General features: G+C 44.7%; 1 protein-coding gene across 12 annotated transcripts in view; it reads right to left on the bottom strand.

Moving 5' to 3' along the window:
• The window catches only part of PPARGC1A (PPARG coactivator 1 alpha), a 631111-nt gene that overhangs the window by 34624 nt on the left and 572768 nt on the right, over window positions 1-23719 (bottom strand). For 7 of the 12 annotated variants that reach the window (XR_014515347.1, XR_014515348.1, XR_014515350.1 and 4 more), the window contains 5 exons: window positions 15571-15765; window positions 9954-10079; window positions 8536-8740; window positions 360-405; window positions 177-250 (listed from right to left, as the gene is read on the bottom strand). Coding sequence is in view for 7 of the 12 variants with exons in the window: in XM_083458141.1 (XP_083314267.1) it covers window positions 177-250; window positions 360-405; window positions 8536-8740; window positions 9954-10079; window positions 15571-15765 (646 nt within the window). In the remaining 5 variants the exon portion in view is untranslated. Of the gene's footprint in view, window positions 1-176; window positions 251-359; window positions 406-8535; window positions 8741-9953; window positions 10080-15570; window positions 15766-22408; window positions 22651-23719 lie in introns of those variants that run through there. The other 5 variants (XR_014515349.1, XR_014515351.1, XM_083458139.1 and 2 more) reach the window with 2 other exon arrangements.

The raw sequence follows: 23719 nt of genomic DNA, 5'->3' as shown, positions 1-23719 counted from the left end.
CAAATCTCATCTTAAGGAACCGTGTGGGGGAAATTGTTGTTAAAAGTACATTACAATTAATCTCTTAAGAGACCACGGTAACATATTGCTGTGCAATTCATAATGTCAAGCTAGCAATAAAAAAACCCACACAAAACATCTATATCTATATACATATCTGACAATGCACTTCTCACCTGCAGTTCCAGAGAGTTCCACACTTAAAGTTTGTTCAATAGTCTTGTTCTCAAATGGGGAACCCTTGGGATCACTGGAAGACAGGGCACATTTATAAAAACAAGCTGAAATGGAGTTGCTGTAGCCAAAATGTATTTAAAACCCCTTCCCTGTTGTAAATATTTACAGTTCTTGATACTTACTTTGGTGACTCGGGCGTCAAAGGAAGCGATAAACTCATTGGTTTGGCTGAAAAAGGGAGGGTGAAAAAGAAGGAAAACCAGGTGTAAAATGTGGTGAAAGAAATTGAGAATTTTGTGCTGTCTTGAATTAGTTTGGAAACAGACCTGATAGAAAATGCATGGCTGCTTTTTGAAAAACAACCCCACACCTCCTTCATTCCTAAAATTTTGCATTAAGCAAATACTTTGATGCCACCACAACTGTCAATTCTCCTACTATATATAGGCTGCTACTCATGGGAGCAGAGAAATACACAACCGTTCAGATGTTTTGACTAGGAATTTCCAGTCCAGGCCAATTTCACATGTGTTTATTCATCAGAATCCCAGCATTACTCTGGGATTCTCCCCTCCCCCTCAAAAAAAATAAATATGTATGAGAATTTCTATTTTGGACTCACAGTTGTCCATGGAGGAGCAGGTTAATTCTGTGTCCAGGGCAGCTGTCTACCAGCTCCACCTGGTATGCAGGCTAAGACCCTACCTGCCCGCGGACTGTCTCGCCAGAGTGGTGCATGCTCTAGTTATCTCCCGCTTGGACTACTGCAACGCGCTCTACGTGGGGCTACCTTTGAAGGTGACCCGGAAACTCCAATTAATCCAGAATGCAGCAGCTAGACTGGTGACTGGGAGTGGCCGCCGGGACCACATAACACCGGTTCTGAGAGATTGGCTCCCAGTACGTTTCCGAGCACAATTCAAAGTGTTGGTGCTGACATTTAAAGCCCTAAAGGGTCTCGGCCCAGTATACCTGAAGGAGTGTCTCCACCCCCATCGTCCAGCCCAGACACTGAGATCCAGCGCCGAGGGCCTTCTGGCGGTTCCCTCACTGCGAGAAGTGAGGTGCTAGGGAACCAGACAGAGGGCCTTCTCGGTGGTGGCGCCCACCCTGTGGAACACCCTCCCTTCAGATGTGAAGGAAATAAGCAGCTATCCTCTCTTTAAAAGACATCTGAAGGCAGCCCTATTCAGGGGAAGTTTTTAATATTTAACACTGGATTGGGAGCCACCCAGAGTGGCTGGGGAAACTCAGCCAGATGGATGGGGTATAACTAATAAATTATTATAATAATATTATTATTATTTAATTATGTATATTTAAATGCATGTAAAATAACATACACATTTTAAAGCACACTTTATCCTTAAAGATGCATTTTGGTTTCTTTCTTTCTTTTTGAGCCAAGACTTGTGTCACAGCATTTGGAGAAGTGCAAAATCCACAGGGTAATTATGTACCAATCAATATATTAGTCTGAAAGGCATGCATTAGGTAAGTCTGTTTTAAAATGCAGACCAATGACATTCTTCTCTACCCTAGTTGTGACTTGCACTTTATAGTACCATCTACTGAGAGTGAAAAGGGATGCAAGACTGTTTGCAGCAGCAACCACACATCACACATTATATTTAATTCCAGCAGCCACACATATTTTATAGATAAAGAGATCTAAACTCCTTTGGAACCCAGAAACAGGTTGCACGATTGATTTATGCCAACTGCTGCACACCTGCAATACAGACCTGAGACCTTAGAAAACTACACACACAGACACCCCCCAAAAATGCACAGAACATAGTGTGAAAATGTGCTTCCTTCACATTTAATTTAGACTACAGTTCACGTTTCACTTGGATATGACAGCGGCCGTATAACTACAAAGCAACAGAACTCTATGAATATTCAGTTGACTTCACTTGTACAATATACAGTTTTATATACAGCACTAGGAAAATAGGTTGTTTCTGTGAGGCCAAGACCCAAGCAAATATGATCCAAGCGCTTGCAAATTATTCTGCAAATAGGGGGAAGAGAGTCGCAGATGGCTTAAATTGGGGTTTAACTCCTCCATGCTAAAACCCTGACATGAATGAACAACAGCACTTTTAGCAGTTAAACCTTCCGCCGTCCTTTGTTAGAAAACAATTGGGATACCAATCTTTTGCTGCCCCTCCACACACACACACACAAAACTCCTCACCATGGAACAGCCTTTACTTGCCAGAGAAAGTAATAATAAATAGAGTTGGGAGAGATTTCAGGTGGCATCTAGACCCTGCTCAATGCAGAAAGCAACTACAGCAGATGGCTACTCAGCCTTTGCTTAAGGACCGCCAGCAATGGAAAACCCACCACCAAGCAGACTATTCTACTGTTGTGTACCTACAGGAAGTTTCTCTTAGAGATTTGTTGACTCCCTGAAGTTTCCACCCACTGGTTCTAGTCCTGCTCTCTAGAGTGACAGGGAAAATGTCTGCTTCACCTTACGTGTGATCCGGAATTGGGGTTGTACTGTCTCTGGACTTCACATTTTGTATCACAGTATGGTACGTTGGCTAGACACCCACGGACAGATAGTCTCTACAGAGGGTGGTGAACACAGCACATGATATCATGGGCTGTCCCCTGAGCCCGCTAGATGACATCGCAGGGGATCGTTGCCTTAGGAGAGCGAGAAAAATTCACAGGGACGATTCACACCCCGGCCAGCACCTCTTTAATCTTCTACCCTCGGGCAGGAGTTATAGGAGTATGATCAGTCGTACCAACAGGCTAAAAAACAGTTTTTATCCGTTGTGTGAAAAGCACACAGAGTGCAATGAGATTGAGTGTTTCTGAGGGGAGGGAGGCTCGGTTAATTTCATTGTACACAAGTTGTACATTGACAATAAAGGTATATTATTATTATTATTATTATTATTATTATTCAGCCTTTTTTCTCAGGGTTTCCAGAAGCAGGAGTTTAATTTTGCCAGCAGGCAATTTTCTGCTTGGCTTGAGAGGTTGTGCAGTTCACTCCAAGAAATATCCATTAGGTTCTATCCCTCAAGTCAACAGCCAAGGAGCCACTGTCAGTTGCCACTCTTTGCCATTGAAAGACCCAAGCTTTATCCTACCAGCACTCGACCCCTGATCCACCACCATCGCCTTTTAACCCTTCCCCTCCCACATCTCCCTCAGGTGAGCTGGTGTGGATCTGGACTGGGACCTGGGGCCGTTTCCTTGCTATTTGCGCACTGTTAAACCTCCTCTAGGGGACGCGGGTGGCGCTGTGGTCTAAACCACAGAGCCTAGGGTTTGCTAATCGGAAGGTCAGCGGTTTGAATCCCCGCGACGGGGTGAGCTCCCGTTGTTCAGTCCCAGCCCCTGCCCACCTAGCAGTTCGAAAGCACGTCAAAGTGCAAGCAGATAAATAGGTACCACTGCGGCGGGAAGGTAAACGGCATTTCCGTGCTCTGCTCTGGTTTGCCAGAAGCAGCTTAGTCATGCTGGCCACATGACCTGGAAGCTGTCTGCGGACAAACGCCGGCTCCCTTGGCCTATAGAGTGAGATCATCACCGCAACCCCAGAGTCGTCCGCTACTGGACCAACAGTCAGGGGTACCTTTACCTTTAAACTTCCTCTAGCAGGGCAAAGAGCAGCTGAATTCACAGGAGGAAAGAGTGCGGTGGGAAAGTGTTAACAGCCTTCCCCCCCGCCCCGCAACACGGTCCCAATCTAGATCCACAAACACACCTCTGACTGGCCAACATTCAAAGGGACAGGATATCTGATCACAGATGGAGATCACCTCACCTAGCTTGGCTCTTTCTCAATCACTGGCTTTGGAATGTGTTAAATATTTCAACGGAAACGCTGCAGCATTTTATACAATAGAGGCAATAGTAAAACACTGCCTGCATGAAGCATCTTTCGGTTTTCCCCAGATGCCTCCTATCTGCATTTTCAGCAACAGAAAGGAGCTGCACGATGCACAGAATGGTTTCCCTTGAGCTCCTCTTTTTAGAATATCTACAAGATTTGGCTACGTTTGGAGGGGATGAGGCAGTAGGGATTGCAGATTTCATCCTTTGCATGCAGAAGGTCTTTAGTTCCATCCACAAGATCTCTAGGCTGGGCTGGGAAAAGCCACTGCTGGAAATCTTGGAAGAGTTTCTCCCAGTAGTGTAGAGTCTATATTGTGGATCGGGGTGGGGAACCTTTGGCCTTCCAGATGTTGCGGAACTACATCTCCCATCAACCCCAGCCAACATGGCCAACAGTCAGGAGTGATGGGTGTTGCAGTCTTTCTGGGGGGTCAAAGGTGCCTGCAATAGACAAGAACCAGTGACTCTGCTTACGGCAGCTCCCTAAAAATTCAAGCCCTGCTTCTGAGCTCAAAAATTACCTTCAAGAAGATAAAACAAGGAGTGCCACTTGGCCAGACCACACAAAGATACAAGTGCTCACTGCAGGCAAGGACTAAGGTGGTAGAGCGTTGTCTCATTAAAAGAGAGCATGTGTTGCGGTGGGGGCCAGCCAAGCCACCCCTCTCTTGCCAGGCGCGTTGTGGTGGTTGGTCTCTGGCAGGGATTAGTAGTTTGAGTTGCTGGGGTAATTTTGATGTTGCTAATTTGAGTGCTCACTGGAAGGACAGATCCTGAAGCTGAGACTCCAATACTTTGGCCATCTCATGAGAAGAGAAGACTCCCTGGAAAAGACCCTGATGTTGGGAAAGACGGAGGGCACAAGGAGAAGGGGACGACAGAGGACGAGATGGTTGGACAGTGTTCTCAAAGCTACCAGCATGAGTTTGACCAAACTGCGGGAGGCAGTGGAAGAGAGGAGTGCCTGGCGTGCTCTGGTCCATGGGGTCACGAAGAGTCGGACACGACTAAACGACTAAACAACAATTTGGGGGAGGGAACAGAGGTTTTTAAGCAGTGCACGCAGTGTTCAGCTTTCTCTTTTGCAGGGTGCACCGGATCACCCACCTGCCCTCCCTTATTTTAGGTCTTGGGTGTTGAGCTTGCTATGCCTGTCATGGGGTCGTCTGCCATTGGGGCATGGGCCTGGTAGGAATTTTGTCCATTTGGCTGATTGGCTGGTGCCATTTGGTTTTTGCCTACTGCATAGCAAATCGTCACAACTTGTAAATTGCGGTTAGGCATAGGTTAAAAATTGGTTGGAGGAGGGGTAAGGATTGGCTGGGCCTGCCCCTCCAACGCTGCTGCTGCAAGGGAATTCTATTAAAGGAATTCAGGGGCTTGCCATGCACTTGTCCAAATCCCTGGCATCGGGTTTAGGCCGCGTAAGCCCCTGGGAGCGTGCGGGGAGAAGGTGAGGGCCTGTGGCGCAGCTCCAGTGTCTCCCCAATATTGTTTCCCCTTACTGACTTTCGCTGGAATCCGGAAGTCAGTTCTGTCCCCAGGTGGGGGGACAGATGGTCCTAACCAATGCCTAAGCAACCACTCACATCCATGTATGTTAATAAAGTTGTGGCCAAAATTATGCCAAAAACCTTAAACAAAATTTTTGTGTGATATGTGTGTTATTTGGGGGGGGGGGGGTTGTCTTGGGGATCTCAACATGCAATGGCTTAACTGAGCCTTAGCATGGCAGAAGTAATCACAACATTGAATTGCTTCTTGCACTGCAGGTAAGAGAAGGCAGCCCTGCTGCTCAACTAACATTACCATTTGGGAACAAAAAACTCGGGGCGAGGGGAGAAACTAATGTTTGTTTCCAACTCTGCTTGTAACAAAGTTCTACAACCAAATTCTCTCGCTCATTGACACGGCAGCTACAGATGCTTGCTGATGTAACCGTGTCTCGGTTCCTTACCTCTGGAGACAAGGGAAGTAGATGACTTTTTTTAAGTGGCAGGATCTCAAAATAAAGCCTACTTGGGCCTATAAGCCGTTAGAAAGTGGCATCAGGAGAAAGCAAGAAAAGGAACAACTCAGCTGGGAAAGAGGAGGGCATTTGCATTTTTCCAACCCGGCTGTAGCAGTTAGTATAGGACCAAAATCCCCTCTTAATACACTGGAGGATACTAAACGTCATTACGGATGCTTAGTTGGCCATAAAGTTTCTTGTTTGGTAAGTGAGCAAGAGGGGTCAGGACGGTTCCTACACTTGACACTGTTTAGAGAATAAAACAATAAAATGGTGGGTTTTTTAAAGTTATAATAGGGCTGACACATTTATTGCCTATTCAGAAGCTGCAAGAAAGCTGTTTTTATTGTCTCTTAAGGAATATATTGCAAGTTAACAATGTCTTCATTTTAGTCCGCTGAAAATAAAAGAGGCTCCCTAATGAACTGGCTAGCCCAACTTGTCCAGGACAGTAATTATTTCCCAGGAACGCATCACTACTTTTGTGCTGTTGGAATCCAGTTAACCCTCAACTCCCCCATGGCTACAAATCCATCTTCAGATTCCTCCTTCCCAATTGTCTTTATCTTCAGCTCAGGACTATTGCATACAGGCCATGGATAGCATACACAGATGTATGTCAGAAGCATAGCCAGTCCTGACCCCCTTACGACTCCTCTTTCAAGGGGCTACATTTGCAAACACACACATACCGCATTCACATTAGGAAGTAAAAGGTTAAGGTAAAGGACCCCTGGATGGTTAAGTCCAGTCAAAGGTGATTATAGGGTTACGGCACTCATCTTGCTTTTCAGGCCAAGGGAGCCGGCGTTTGTCCACAGATAGCTTTCCGGAGCATGTGGCCAACAGGACTAGACCACTTCTGGCACAACAGAACACCATGACAAGTGCCAGAGTGCACAGAAATGCAGTTTACCTTCCCACCAGAGCGGTACCTATTTATCTACTGGCACTGGTATGCTTTCAAACTGCCAGGGTTATGCCAGAGTGCACAGAAACACCATTTACCTTCCCGCCGGAGTGGTACCTATTTATCTACTGGCACTGGTATGCTTTCGAACTGCAGGAGCTGGGACAGAGCAATGGGAGCTCACTCCGTCACGGGGATTTGAACCACCAACCTTCTGATCGGCAAGCCCAAAAGGCTCAGTGTATTCTTAAGTATTCTTAACACACCTTAGGTGCTCACTTAAAAACCATTGTGTGTGAAGAGACTCTTTACTTGAGAAATCTTAAACCCTTTACCCCTAAGCTCTCTGCACACACAATGGGTACTAAATGCATGTTATTATTAACAACAAGAGGAAGAGGAGCTATGCTAGTTAAAAATGCATCTTTGCTTCTGTGTGCATGCACAAATGTGCCCAGCTAACGTTCCAATTTATGCTAAGCAATTAACAGGGAGCCCAGGCAGAGCTGGGCTGAGAGCTACATGGGTTTAGCCTCACCCCTCAAGGAGCATGACTCCTCTAGGCTGGTCTAGCTCCAAGGAAACACAGCGGCTCCATGCAGCCAGTGGTGGTGCAGTGGTTAGAGTGTTGGACTAGGACCTGGGAGACCAGGGTTCGATTCCCCATGAAACTCACTGGGTGACCTTGGGCCAGTCACTCCCTCTCAGCCTAACCTACCTCACAGGGTTGTTGCTGGGATTAAATGAGGAGTGGGAGAGATGTGTAAGCCACCTTGAGCATTGTGAAAAAAGTTGGATAAGAATGCAACAAATAAATAAAAATATAAAAAAAAGAATCCCCACTACAGAAGTTCACACAAGGGGAACAAAGGAACCACACAATCCCAACCAAAAAGTCTCAAACAGTAGAGCATGTTGTTTTAGGAGGTGAAACCTTTTTTTTTTGCAAATTTCTTCAGTGAGGGGGTATTAGAAATATGGTTTGGGGTGTGAGGAGTTCAAATCTGGTTTTGATTTTTGTGATTGGTCAACGTTTAGCTTGCTAAGTCTACATTTGATCGAGAAGGAAATAAACTGCTTCAGGAAACCAAAGAATTTTGATTTTAACTTTCTGAAAATGTCAGCTAATGCTTAATAATAATAATAATTGAACTGCAAGTGCTTGGCAATCATTTTAAATAATTTCTACGCAATTGGGAAGTTGAAAAATTCAATGCGCCCTACTCAAACAATGTTTCATTCATTGTATCTTCTGCACCTATCCTTCCGAAATTTTGCAGGGAACTTTCATAGAGACCCGTCTGCACTGTACGTCACGTTCAGGCAAGTTGCCCACAAAAGAAGAGAAGCTGCTAGGTGGAGGATTTCGGCCAACCCAGAGAGGGTCAGGCGATGCTTCCTGGCTCCTGGAAGATTTTAGAGATGAGCATTGTTCACTGGTCTGAGCTGCTAGGAAATGTTCTCCAGGAAGCTACAGGTTCCCTTCACCTCTCCCCGCCACCAGGGTCTGATCACTTGCAACAATGACAATCACTGGGCAAAGCCTATTCTTTGATCCCAAGCCTACCTTGCAAATGATGCGTCTGAGAGTGCAAAAGCGCCTTCTTTTTAGAGGTGAATTTGTCTCTGTTGCTGCTCCTGTTCTCTGTTGGTTTGGTTTGAGGAGGGTCATCGTTTGTAGTCAGATACTTGAGAAGCTCTGAGCAGGGACGTCTTTGTGGCTTTTGTGGTTGACAGATGCTCTTCGCTTTATTGCTCCATGAATTCTCAGTCTTAAGAAACAAGTCACAATAAAAAGAAAAGTAATAAAAGAAAGGAAGAAGGAAGGAAAAGAAAAAGGAAAGCTGAAATTAGTGAACCAAACCTTATCAGAATGGATATAGGATTTCTGAAGAGATGAGATTTTCAGTGAAGTGTTCCTTATAAGAGCACTAGATCTATGAGCTGTGAATAATTGTTTGCAGAACAAGGAAAGAAAATTACATTTAAAATTCCTAAATGACATTTATGCGGCTTTTTTATTTCATTTCTCTTATGTTTCAATGTTCCTACTCAGCAACATATAACTAACAAGACCCTACAGCGCCTTTACTACGAACGGGAGGGGGGGGGTGAAATAAGCTGGCTTAAACCTTAATTTGCTGCTGATTGCTCAAGCCCAGCGCTCACAACTCTCTTAAGTACCCCTAAATGCTCTGTTTTCGGTTACAGTCAATGGCAAGACAAACATTGTTTAATACAGCCTGCTAACAGAATTACACCACTGCCAGCATCGGAGCCAATTAATGGCTGACATAGACCTTTCTACTGTGGTTCCAGCATAATCTTTTTCTAAGTTGGGCCGCAAGTGAAGTGGTGGCCTGGAGTCGCACGTCAACACATCAGCCCATCAGTAATATTTTAATGGCACTGTCTACAATTCTGTGGAGGGGGAAAGAAGAGAAGCCTTTAAAAATGTGTTAATGCTGCCAAGAAGGGGGGGGGGGGGTAGAAGGCATAACATGAATTATTCAGAGTGAAAAAAATGAACAGTAGCAGCTTCTCTTTATGATATCCCCCTCACCCCCACATATGAACAAAACCCCACCGCTTCTGCCCCAACCCCACAATTTGAGATAAGATACCAGGCTATTGGTGCAGTTGTTGGGTTGAAAATTCAGTTCGTGTGTAGAAAGAGTAGATGCTCATCTCTCCTTTTCCCTCTCCACAGATAATAACAAGATGTTCTGTGTTGAGGTCTGTATGTGCAATGGCCCAGTTTTAAGATCCTTTGCTTTCACACAAAAAGGGTGCGTGTGATCATGGAAACTGGGCCATTGTGTATATGGACCTCTGCACAGAGTGCCTGCGTCCAACATTTCTTAGGCAGTCAGGTGAAACTTTGAGACATATCCCACTCCTTCTGCACTGGCCGGGTAAATGTCTGAGCCCTAGTGGGGGGAAAGGAAACTATTTAAAACCATCTTGATATGTATTGCACTGTACCTTAACCACCACAGGGCTTGTTCTGATCCTGTGATTGGCATGGTTTGCATGGTTGTGTGTGCTGAGGCCACTGCATTCATTGTAATTTAGCTGGGTGTTAGCTGGCGCCAACAAGAGTTTCTTAAGCTGCAAGGATAACAAAGGGAAAGGTTTGGGGTGGGTGCGGAAGGGGGAAGGTTGGGAAGAAAAAGAAATAAGGTTATGCATCTCCGTTCCTCGGGTTTTATCTGAATTTATGAGTCTCAGGTCCAGTTCGGACAAATATCAACATGTATAGAGGCTATGCAAGACGGAAAAGTAGGACTTTGAACAGTAGGCTCGTCTGCCTTGCCCCATGGCTGCTGGAAGTCCACACGTGGAAGCAACATTTGCACAGGGCCTCCATGGGTGGCAAAACCATAAATCCATTCATGCCAGTAAAATCTGGGAAATGGTTTAAGCCTATAAACGCCGGACTATTCCTGTCTATGCCTAATGCATTCTGCTTCATACATGAATGTCCTGCAGGCCTAGAGTCTAGAAATGCACACTGAGAACACAAAAGACTTAATAAACAAACAAAAAAACCACCAACAACCCCCCCTCCCTAATCAGCCAAGGGCCTGGCTAAAGAGAAATACCGTATTTTTTGCTCTATAAGACTCACTTTTTCCCTCCTAAAAAGTAAGGGGAAATGTGTGTGCGTCTTATGGAGCGAATGCAGGCTGCACAGCCATCCCAGAAGCCAGAACAGCAAGAGGGATTGCTGCTTTCGCTGCGCAGTGATCGCTCTTGCTGTTCTGGCTTCTGAGATTCAGAATATATTTTTTTCTTGTTTTTCTCCTCCAAAAACTAGGTGCGTTTTATGGTCTGGTGCGTCTTATAGAGCGAAAAATACGGTGCTTTCACCTGGTGTCTAAAAATACGTACTGAAGGCACCAGGCAACCCTCCCTGGGGAAAGCATTCCACAAATGGGGAACCATCGCAGAAAAGGCCTCTTCTTGTGTTGCCACCCTCCAGACCTATCTGGAGGAGGCATACGAAGAAGGGCCTCAGCTGATGACTGCAGGGGCTGGGTCCATTCATATGGGGAGAGGTGGTTCAGGAGACATTGCAGTCCTAAAAAATCATAGCTCCTGCATGCTCCCACTTGTGAACTGTAGTGCAACCAGAAGTGCAGAAAGCATCACTGGGCATGGGCAATGTCCCAGGCCATCCCCTGCAATCAAGGCAGAAGTCAGTCATGCAAACTGCACAGTACACACTGGATGTAGTTGGCTAAGTGGACTGACAGGGTCCAAGCACGGGCAGAAGTACCCTGACTTTAGATATACATTCTTATTTACAGGACTGCCTCTCCTGGTATGCCCTACAGAGGACCTTAAGGTCCATGAATAATCATAGTTTAGAGGTCCCGGGCCCTAAAGAGGTCAGATTATCCTCCAACAGGGCCAGGGCCTTCTCAGTGATGGCTCTGACCTGGTGGAATGCTCCATCCCATGAGACCAGGGCCCTGCAGGATTTAATTTCTTTCCGCAGGGCTTGTAAGACAGAGCTATTCTGCCTGGCTTTCAAACTGAAATTAGCCTGATCATTTATTCCCCTTCTTTCCCTCCCCCTCCCCTTTTTATGAAGATTACCCTCTCTGGGATCCCACAGCTAATTCTCCCCTGGTCTCCTCGCTCGACCAGATAGGACTAATTTAGCCAGCTAGCCCTGGTGATCATCTAATGTTTATTGGATGCATTTCCCCCCTAAATTGATTTTTGAATTCTGAATTTATTCACGTTTTATACTGTATTTTATGCTGTTTTTTGTTGCATAAATTAAGTGTTTAAAATTTGTTGTTAGCCGCCCTGAGCCCGGTTTTCTGAACCAGGAAGGGCGGGGGATAAATAAAATTTATTTTATTATTATTATTATTATTATTATTATTATTATTATTATTATTAATTGTGAGGATCATAGCTCACTTGGTTAGAGCGTGGTGCTGGTAACACCAAGGTTACAAGTTTGATCCCCTTGTGGGACAGTCACACATTCCTGCATTGCAGGGCGTTAGACTAGATGATCCTCAGGGTCCCTTTCAACTCTACAATTCTTTGATTCTATGATTCAAAATTGCCCACAAAACTGGAGTTGTGTCATCAGCTGTTTCATGAGCTTTTTAAGGGGAAAGGCAGTGTGGTGTGGTGGTTAAGAGCGGTAGTCTCGTAATCTGGGGAACCGAGTTCGCGTCCCCGCTCCTCCACATGCAGCTGCTGGGTGACCTTGGGCCAGTCACACTTCTCTGAAGTCTCTCAGCCCCACTCACCTCACAGAGTGTTTGTTTGGGGGGGGGGGAGGAGAATGTTAGTCACTTTGAGACTCCTTAAAGGGAGTGAAAGGCGGGGTATCAAATCCAAACTCTTCTTTTTCTTCTTCTTCTACTCTGACCCTGAACCTTTCCCAGGATTGTCAAGCATAATGAGCGACACAAGAGTTCCACATTAGTTCCTAAATGGAAGGAATTCTGTGCTTCTAGCCTTAGATACCACGAAACGCGAAAGACAAAAAGCCTGCTTCACAGAGTTGTCAAAAAGACGAGCAACGTAAGACTTACAAAGCCATTTTACACGCTAAAAAGTGATATATTAGTACTTATCCCTAGGCCAAAAATGATGGTTGTTTTTTGTTTTTAAAAAAGGTATGCTGTGTTACGTTCGTGATTTAACAAACAACAGCTGGGGGGGGGGGGCTGTTTTACCTGGGGAACCATGCAACCAATTTCAAATGCAGATTGTGCCCAAGGGCATAGGTAAAGACTTTCAGATTCATAAGAGTCATGACTGTATGTTGCCATATAACACATAGGAACATAACTACGTACTTTATTTCATATGCACCTGCATAGGGATGTACATTCTCCCCTTCATCACAACCTGTTTGGCTGGATGCAGGGAACGCAGAAAAGTATGAAGCGGAAGGAAAATATTGGAAGCAGAGAGGAGAAAGGAGATTCCAGTTCTCCACAATGTCTTCCTTCCATGTAAGAAATTCACTTGAGCCAAGCAAACCAGGAGTCAGCAGTAAACACCTATCAGCATCCACAGCCAACCTGAGCCCTTGAAATTCAAGTCAAACTTTTTTAAAAAAGCTTTATATGAATGCTCTGACACATGAACAAGGCTGCAGAATATCAGTCATAAGCATGACTGCCAGCCACTTGCTTTTACCAACCAGTGTGGCAAGCTCAAGGACCCATGCACAGAATAGTACTCAGGGGCCAACAAAATCTAGCCAGCCCTGGAGCCAAGCCCTCTTTGCAATACACCTTGCAAAAGTGGTGCACCTTAACATGGACCACAGATGGACAAAGAGAAGTCAAATGTAAAGCGATTTGACTGAAGATTGAAGTGATTTTTTGATTATTTTTTTTTTTTTTGCATGGTTCCAACATCTTCTATTCTGACAACGTGGGATTCACTTGTCAAAAGACAACATTTGCCTACAGTAGAGGAAAGTCTATAGCATAGGGATACAAATGCACAATATGAAGGACAATGCTACATCTCAAAGTAAACAAGGCCTGACAATTGGCTAGTTTTTTTCTGCCAGGCTGAGTGAATACAAATCTTCTTGGTAGCTGATAAAATCATTCAGAAAATGTACATTGCAAGTCATCTTGATAGTCAAAACTATAAGATGCTGAACTTCTCGATTCCATTATGACCAAAAGATAAAAGAGTCCTCTGGCAGCAGAATTGGTTTTTGTAAAGTTAGGGGTTGGTATTTTTTTTAAAAATCTTAGCAGTCACTTTTGTAGTGACAGATCTGGCAGCAATGGATAATTGCTGTTAATGAGGGTACTATTCTCTCAAGACAAAGCAAACTGTAGGGTTTGTCCTGACACATTTCTTGAAGGCCCCTTAGCACATCTGAAAAGGAGCATGAGGAGGCATCACACTGGGCTCTGTGCACACTAAAAAAAGAAAGACTCTAGGACTTCATTTTTTCTCCATTTTCTACCACCTTCTCCTCTCCCTTCTCATTCTAATCCTTGCTTCTGCTACAGAATACTGATCTGGAACTATGCTATTGCTGCCATGGGCTCCTTCACACATTACATCTTTTAGCTGCACATCTAACTTGTGTCCAAAAATGCAAAGCATAGAATCATAGAATCATAGAGTTGGAGGAGACCACAAGGGCCATCGAGTCCAACCCCCTGCCAAGCAGGAAACACCATCAGAGCACTCCTGACATATGGTTGTCAAGCCTCTGCTTAAAGATCTCCAAAGAAGGAGACTCCACCACACTCCTTGGCAGCAAATTCCACTGTCAAACAGCTCTTACTGTCAGGAAGTTCTTCCTAATGTTTAGGTGGAATCTTCTTTCTTGTAGTTTGGATCCATTGCTCCGTGTCCGCTTCTCTGGAGCAGCAGAAAACAACCTTTCTCCCTCCTCTATGTGACATCCTTTTATATATTTGAACATGGCTATCATATCAAAGCATAAACACTGTCGTGGTTTCCCTCAAAGACTTTAAAGAACAGTAGTTTGACAGTAGTTTGACAACAGTGTTGAACTCTATGAACTCTAGGCACCCTAACAGAGACATAGCTTATTTATTAGAAATATTTCACATAGAGGGGAAAGAGGGAACAAAAACTGAACCTGCTTAATGTTGGTAGCGTAGCTGTGGCCTTAGAAATTTGGAGGTGTTTTACTGAGGATCAGTAAATCTTTTCAGTTCACTGAGCAAGAGGCTGATAGGGTCCTGGTCTGCAGCTAGTTTTATAGGAGGCCCATTCTGAGGAGCCACCACTTCAAGATCTTTGTGGCTTGGCAAATGGAGAGCCAACTCTTATCCCTCAGATTTGGCACAGGCGTTTTCAGTTGCCGATTCCCATATGAAAAGAATTATCTTCCTTTCATCCACTTACTAACACAAGCCAAGGAGTTGTGAACAGATGTGAGCCAAATGTGAATCCAGCCTTTATCAATAAGCTGTCTTGGTAACCTCTCCATCCTTAAGGAAATCAGCCCTCAGTGCTGACTGGAAGGACAGATCCTGAAGCTGAGGCTCCAATACTTTGGCCACCTCATGAGAAGAGAAGACTCCCTGGAAAAGACCCTGATGTTGGGAAAGATGGAGGGCACAAGGAAAAGGGGACGACAGAGGACAAGATGGTTGGATAGTGTTCTCGAAGCTACCAGCATGAGTTTGACCAAACTGCGAGAGGCAGTGGAAGACAGAAGTACCTGGCGTGCTCTGGTCCATGGGGTCACAAAGAGTCAGACACGACTAAACAACTAAACAACAACATCTTGGTAACACATTATTAAAAGTGAAACTTGTACACATATATTGGAGATCTCCTAATGAGAAAACACACATTCAAAGCATTCCCTTTCTGAATTAGCAAGAGTGTGCATTATCGGAAGAAAAACATTCAGGCAATACCATCGTTTCACCAACAAACAAGTTTATCCTGGGCTTTCTGTCCGAAATGCCCAAGTGCAATTAAGCTTTCTTTGGGTTTTCAGTCTAAAAACGAAAAGACCAAACCTTACTGTGGCTACATCATACCCATGCAGTGGATAGTGAGAGGGCACCTCCATTTCCCGTTAAACACTAGGAAGGTAGATTCTTACTAGAGACGGCTCTTCTGCCTCCAGAGGTGGAGGGGTGCCGTCGGGCATCGGCGAAGGGCTGGCATCGTTTTCGTTGGTCACATCTCCATCCGTCAGTGCATCAAACGAAGGCAGTCCATCCTCATCCACAGGGATGCTGTCCAATGTCTCCGTGAGAACTGCTAGCAAATTTGCCTCATTCTCTTCGTCTATCTTCTGCAAAAGCAGGAAAACAGGGGAGGAAAAAAAGGTGAGTTGGGAAGGGAGTTGTAGGACTTACATTACCATATAACACATGATTTGGCCCAATTAATTTTTGAGGGCGCAAAGTGCTTACTAAATACAGTGGTACCTCGGGTTACAGATGCTTTAGCTAAGTGGTACCTCAGGTTAAGAACAGTTTCAGGTTAAGAACGGACCTCCAGAACGAATTAAGTTCTGAACCTGGGGTACCACTGTACCACACTTTTCTGTGTTTAACATGCCCCCGTGTATGAGACGCCCCCTATTTTGGGGGACTCCAAATTTATAAAAAGGGGGGAGATTGCCCAGAGTTATTGAGCTTTTGGGAGGCAGGTTGTTGAGCTATTTTGGGGGGAAACTGCCGAAAATCACTAACCCACTGCTTCTCACATGCGTTGCAAAAGCCACCTATCTCTGTCCCCTCGCCAGCAAAAGCCGCTAATCGCCCGCCCATTTGCAGCAGCAGCCAATCAATAACAGCACCTCAGGTTATGAACTTAATTCATTCCAGAGGTCCATTCTCAACCTGAGGTACCACTTTAGCTAATGGGGCCTCCCGCTGCCACTGCGCTGCCGGCGCACCATTTCTGTTCTCATCCTGAGGTAAAGTTCTTAACCTGAGGTACTACTTCTGGGTTAGCGGAGTTTGCAACCCAAAGTGTTTGTAACCCAAGGTGTTTGTAACCCGAGGTACCACTGTATAAGACGACCCCCAATTTTAGACATAATTTTTGAATAAAAAATCCCTCGTCTTATACACAGAAAAGTACGGTAACTCAGTTTGAATTTCGAGGTACCACACACCTTTTGCAACAGTTGCTCCACATTATGCTTTGCAATGTTTCTTCATCCCTTTCCCTAGTCTTAATCCAACAGGAATATATTTAGCTCTGTCAACACCTATGTGTCCTATGAACTACACCCAAGATGTTGCTTCGACAACCCACCACCACTGAAACTAACTGATCTAACAAAACTACAAGGATGGTGAAGCAAGACAGCTAATGAGGAGAGCTGTACAAGGAAGAATGTCAAACACCTCTTTGGTTCTCTAGATGCCTTCTCCCACTACCAGAAATGGGAAACTTCTCATTTATATGCATTTCGAAGAAAAGCAATCAATGCTCTTATTATTAATGGAAAACTCCTGGTTTCTTCTTTAAATAAATGTATTCTGCAGGTTGCCTTTGAAGTTGTCCTTTCCTGTTATGTAGTTTGAGTGCTCAATACAACTACTGTATGCATTTATCTAATTCAGGCTGCAATTATAAAAAGTAGATTAATTCCTAATCAGATGTGGCTGCAACGTTAATTTGTACTAGATATCTTATTTCAGTACCAGGGACTTGTTTGTGTCAAATCAAATATATTTAATATCCTTGCATTTCTCAATGCAACACGTTCTAATTATCATCCGTATATTTGGAAGGCAGGGGAAAAAAATAAAAGCACTTATTATATTTTAGAGATTTGTCGCAGCAATTATTAATGACTTAGGGCTTGGAAAAACTCCCTGTGGAGCCCATGCAAAGACTTTGCTGGCAGCCAAATACAATTCTCAGTAAGAGAAAGAAAAGGGAAGCAGACTAGATATTCTCCACAGATGTCACACTTAAGTAGTTTAATACCACCCAGGAACGGGCAAAGGGGTAGTACCTGAATCACAGTGCAAACCTCAAAATAAAGGCTTTTCTCCATAGAGATTAGCTTAGATTGATCTTAACTGAATTAACTCCTGTTCAGTTAAATCTTCCTTTTGGCAACAGAGCAGTTCAGGAAACAATTACACATGCATACAATTATAATGTTTGATCGTTTTATTATTTCAAGACAAAATAGAGTTTACAGCCCTATTTCCATCACCCAAGTGTGCAGAATAAATGGGTGTCCCTGCAACACTTAATCGATTTAAAAAGTAAAGGTAAAGGTACCCCTGCCCGTACAGGCCAGTCTTGACAGACTCTAGGGTTGTGCGCCCATCTCACTCAAGAGGCTGGGGGCCAGCGCTGTCCGAAGACACTTCCGGGTCACGTGGCCAGCGTGACATCGCTGCTCTGGCGAGCCAGAGCCGCACACGGAAACGCCGTTTACCTTCCCGCCAGTAAGCGGTCTCTATTTATCTACTTGCACCCGGGGGTGCTTTCGAACTGCTAGGTTGGCCGGCGCTGGGACCGAGCGACGGGAGCGCACCCCGCCGCGGGGATTCGAACCGCTGACCTTTCGATCGGCAAGCCCTAGGCACTGAGGCTTTAACCCACAGCGCCACCCGCGTCCCGTGGGTTAATCGATTTAAGCGCACCTAAAATCCAATGCATGTTGGGTCTGATCACATAAAAACTTCAGCCCTGGATGTTTTGCTCTTTATTAGGGATGAATAAAGGTTCAACAAATAAAACAACATATACTTCTTTGAAGATGTTATATCATTCTTTCAATAAACCACCCTAAGATCTATGGACGAAGGGTGGCATACAAATCTTAATTTTAACAATAGGTAAAGGCAAAGGGATCCCTGACCATTAGGTCCAGTCGTGGCCGACTCTGGGGTTGCGGCGCTCATCTCGCTTTATTGGCCGAGGGAGCCGGCGTACAGCTTCCAGGTCATGTGGCCAGCATGACTAAGCAGCTTCTGGCGAACCAGAGCAGAGCAGTGCATGAAAACGCCGTTTACCTTCCCGCCGGAGCAGTACCTATTTATCTACTTGCACTTTGACGTGCTTTTGAACTGCTACGTGGGCAGGAGCAGGGACCGAGCAATGGGAGCTCACCCCATTGTGGGGATTCGAACCGCCAACCTTCTGATCAGCAAGTCCTAGGCTCTGTGGTTTAACCCACAGTGCCACCCATGTCCAATTTTAACAATAATAATAGTAATAGTAGTAATAATAATAATAATAACAATAATAATAATACAGCCAATAAACTTGAATTTCCCCCATTCTGTCCTTGCTTTTAAGGCCATGGGGACTACATCAGAAAACCAGGACTAAATTGTTAACACAGTTTGATAAGTAACAAGTAAGAGACTTCATCTCCCATCCCGATTCACACATTGCTGGGGCTAGACGCACTGGACTGTGCATATGTGGTATGTGTCATATGTCAGTGGTATGTGACTCTGCTATATCAGCACACAGTTATACTACACACTTCCCATGATGTCTAAATGGGGCTTATAATCATATTGCTTCCCTAAGACCCATTCTGACTTCACTGGGCCACGGCCTTCACAGTTGTATCCACTCTGGTCAAGGGCCATTTATGGGATTCTGCCAGGGCCCCAAACCCTAGCATTGTATTGTATATGCAAGGCAAGTGATACTCAACCCCTTGGGGGTTTCAAGTAGGCACCAGAATGTAGCATAAAGATGAAATATGAAGCAAATGTTGAGGTTCCTCCTCAAGTAAAAACAACAACAACATGCAGGATTTCAAGGAAAGTCGAGAGAGTTTTGTTAAGAGCCTAATGAAATGGCCCAGTGGGAAGTTTCCACACATCATTAAGTTGCCATCAGATGAAAAGGTCCCGTCCCGAAACATTTGTGGAATTTAAAAGGAAGCGCAAACCTCTCTTGGAAGGCTCTGCACATAAACAAGGAATTAGAAGAATCAAATAGGTAGAAGCCTTTCCGAACGATTTGTATGCCTAATTCTATCTGGGATAGTGATCACAGGACCAGCCCAAGACATTTTGGCCCTGGAGACAAACCACAAAATGGCACCCACCGCCACCAGGGAAGAAGGTATGGGGAAAGATGGACATCAGGAACAAGGCGGGAGGAAAGTTCAATATGGGAATCTGCTGCCCCTGTGGATCCCACTGCCAGAGGCAGTCACCTCACTTTACCTCATGAGTGGGCCGGCCCTGGGTGGTCAATACATCCAACTCCCCTAAAGGAGAGGACCATAGCCAAGAGCTACAACCTAAAGAACTACAGTGGAAACTCAGGTTAAGTACTTAATTCGTTCCAGAGGTCCGTTCTTAACCCGAAATTGTTCTTAACCCGAAGCACTATTTCTGGGTTTGCGGAGTCTGTAACCTGAAGCGTATGTAACCTGAGGTACCACTGTACTAGTAAATACACCCATTTCAAAGACTATCAGTACGCTCATTTCTCAAGAGAATGAATGGATCCTGTAAAAGGCTGGCACCGCAACTTCCTATTGCTCAGGGAGACGGAGAGCAAAACAAGACCCTTTTCTCCTTACTACCTTTTCTCAGCGCTGCTTTGGCTATGTGAACTAATAAAAATGTTTCCGTATAAAACAGTGTTTCGGAGCCAGCAACATGGCGGTGCTTCGCAAAGGTTATCTCCCAACGTCATTTGTGAACAGACATGTGTTGGCTTGGTAGCGTACCACCGTCCGTGGTGACTTTGATTTATTTGCTCTGTAAATTGGGACTGGAGCAATAATGGAAAGTGACATTAATTGTTTTAACAGAGTCCTCTTTGTCACATCATTTGCTTTCCTCTGAGGGGTGTTTGATTGTTTGAAACTTGTACAAAAAACTAATGGAAATTGCTATGATGAGGGCCAGTGTCCACTCCACATTCCGACTTGGAATTGTCGGGGCACTTCAGTGTCTGTTTGAAAGTGCAGATGCCAAGCGCTGGAACAGCAAATGCTGGAGCTTCTGGAAGGGTCCGTATTATCAAAGAAAGAATGCTGACCTGGAAAGGATTTTTTTAAAGAAAAAGTTCTGTTGTGGAGGCTGGATCCACTCCAGTTAAATACCAAAGAGATTCTGCTTGTAGAACGAGTGGCATGAAGGACTCCCATACAGTGGTACCTCTGGTTACATACGCTTCAGGTTACATATGCTTCAGGTTACAGACTCTGCTAAACCAGAAATAGTCATTTGTTTCAGGATGAGAACAGAAATCGTGCTCCGGCGGCGTGGCTGCAGCAGGAGGCCCCATTAGCTAAAGTGGTGCTTCAGGTTAAGAACAGTTTCAGGTTAAGAACAGACCTCCAAAGCGAATTAAATACTTAACCCGAGGTACCACTGTATAGAAATAAAAGTGGGAAGGGGTGTTAAATAGCCATAGTGCCATCAGCATGAAAGGAACTGCAGGCTCATGCCTCCTTGCCCTGTGGAACAGCCTCCCACCAGATGTCATGGAAATAAACAACTACAGTGGTATCTCGGGTTACATACACTTCAGATTACACACTCCACTAATCCAGAAATAGTGCTTCATCTTAAGAACTTTGCTTCAGGATGAGAACAGAAATTGTGCTCTGGTGACGCGGCGGCAGCAGGAGGCCCCATTAGCTAAAGTGGTGCTTCAGGTTAAGAACAGTTTCAGGTTAAGAACAGACCTCCGGAACGAATTAAGTACTTAACCCGAGGTACCACTGTAGCTAGTACCCACAGCACATCAAAGACCATAATTTCAGCTAGCAAAAGTCTACAGAAACTCAGAGAAGGTCATTTTGCATAACCAAAAAGTGTGATTGCAATTATTATTATAACAGATCCATCTCCGCGTAACGTTCATTAAAGTGTCGACTCCCTGCTTTGTGCTCGTGGTGTGAGCTGTGGTGTTGACAGCGCAGGGAGAAAGCTTTGCCGCAGCCAAAAGCTGTAAATTTCACTATTCCAGCATTGCTGCTTATGAGGCTCATCTTCCACATGGGACATTCCAGCAATTATATGAGGTAGCCTCATCCTGATGAGGACTGAACAGTTCCAGACAGGTGCTGAGCTGGAGGATCAATGAGCGAGAGTGCCGCACTCAGCACCTCGCCGAAACAATCCTATAAATAGTCTGGATGGCACTGTGAAAGTGCGCCATATAGAGATTTCCTGAATACTTGAGTAGAAAACAACAACATCTTTTCAAGCAGTTGTTTGTTTTTGTTTTTTGCCAAAATGAATTTGTCCATATTTTCAACAGTAAAAAAACCACATTAATTAGTATTGTTTCCCCCCACATTGATTCACAACACAAGTCGTGTGGCAGTCTCACACCTAGTGTTGTCTAGTATGTCTAGTATGAAAAACACAGGCAAGGCACGTTATTCAGTGAAGTAAAACTTATTATTACAGCTAATCGTTATCATCACAGATAATAATTAACCAAAAAGAACCTCAAACTGGCACCAGATGAAGAAATTTTATTTTTTAGAACTTAGACTCTTTTTGAAATTGAACATACAGCTCCTGTTCATGAAGAGGACTCCTGTTTTTTTTTTGTCAAGTTCCCTGAGATTTTTTAAAAAGTTTTTTCTCTATCCAGTGCCAGCTCAAAGTTTACTTCCCCTTCTGTTTTCATGGCCATTTTTCAACGCTACCTGCCTTTCCCGTTTTCTACGTAACGGAAGAAACCCCCAAACCAAATTGTTTTAAAATACTATACAACCACACTATGCTTAAATTCTTTCCATGAATCCCACCCAATTAGAAATCCCATACTGTTCTTTGGCACTGTCAAAACATTTGACCCCAAAACACTAAAATAAACTGAATATTTTGTGACAAGATCTATGCAGAACTCAAACCGAAGGGAGCATTTCAGCGAGAAAGAGTGTTTATGTAAGAAATAGGTTAGAAATGAACAGTATCACCCAATTATCTTCCTCTGACACGATCACAAAATACTGGCAATACCTTATGGATATGGGAATCACTTTCAGAAGCATATGCCACAGATAGTGCTTATGGCTGCATTCTTGGTCAGTTAAGTACAAAGGTGCCTCTCTAAATTCATTGCATCAATAACCTTAGTCAGATATTACTTTTGAAGCGTTAATTAGCATGTGAGGAGGCAGCAGCAGGAACCAGCATGCTAGCTCTGCCCATACCACTGTTCCCACTACAGTCCAGCTTACAGGAAGGGACGGTCAGCTTCCATGGAGGCTCCATTCACATTTTAGAACGCGGCATAATCAGGGTTCCAAAAAGCATGGAAACAGCCACAGATACAATAGGCTCCCTGCTGCAATCACCTTCCGTGAGGCAAACCATGGCTTTTTGTGAACATGCAAATGCTTGGGTTCATAGAGCAGAGATCACAGTCACTGTGTTCCTTCCCCATCGTTTTGCTGCTGCTCTGAGAAGCTGTAAGTTCTGCTTAGTGTTTTCATCCAAACCCGGGGCTGTAGTTTAGCCTCCTTCAGACAAATCAGTAACTCCCTTCGGCTGTAACTCCTACAGCCATGTTGGTGCAAAACTCCTACAGCCATGTTGGCGCGTTGGACTACTGCAATGCGCTCTACGTGGGGCTACCTTTGAAGGTGACCCGGAAACTGCAATTAATCCAGAATGCGGCAGCTAGACTGGTGACTGGGAGTGGCCGCCGGGACCACATAACAACAGTCCTGAGAGATCTGCATTGGCTCCCAGTACATTTCCGAAAACAATTCAAAGTGTTGGTGCTGACCTTTAAAGCCCTAAATGGCCTCGGTTCTGTATACCTGAAGGAGCGTCTCCACCCCCATCGTTCTGCCCGGACACTGAGATCCAGCGCCGAGGGCCTTCTGGCAGTTCCCTCATTGCGAGAAGTGAGGTTACAGGGAACCAGACAGAGGGCCTTCTCGGTGGTGGCGCCCACCCTGTGGAACACCCTCCCTTCAGATGTGAAGGAAATAAGCAGCTATCCTATCTTTAAAAGACATCTGAAGGCAGCCCTGTTCAGGGCAGTTTTTAATATTTAATGCTGTATTGTTTTTAATACTTGATTAGGAGCCGACCAGAGTGGCTGGGGAAACTCAGCCAGATGGATGGGGTATAAATAATAAATTACTTTTATTATTATTATTATTATTATTATTAATGTATTGCTATGCTTTTTTTCCTTTGGACCACATCAGTCTTGTTGTCTGAGCAGCCCCTCCATATACACTGCCCAGGTTTGCATCTCAGGGAGGTCAGTGATGCAATGGTTTGACTTCGTACCTGGAGGTGCACTGCATAGTGTCT

The sequence above is a fragment of the Podarcis tiliguerta genome, assembly GCF_965153285.1.
Source record: "Podarcis tiliguerta genome assembly, chromosome: 9".
NCBI classification, from domain to species: Eukaryota; Metazoa; Chordata; class Lepidosauria; order Squamata; family Lacertidae; genus Podarcis; species Podarcis tiliguerta.
The sequence above is the reverse complement of the archived record's forward strand: the minus strand, read 5'-3'. Positions and strand labels throughout refer to the sequence as shown.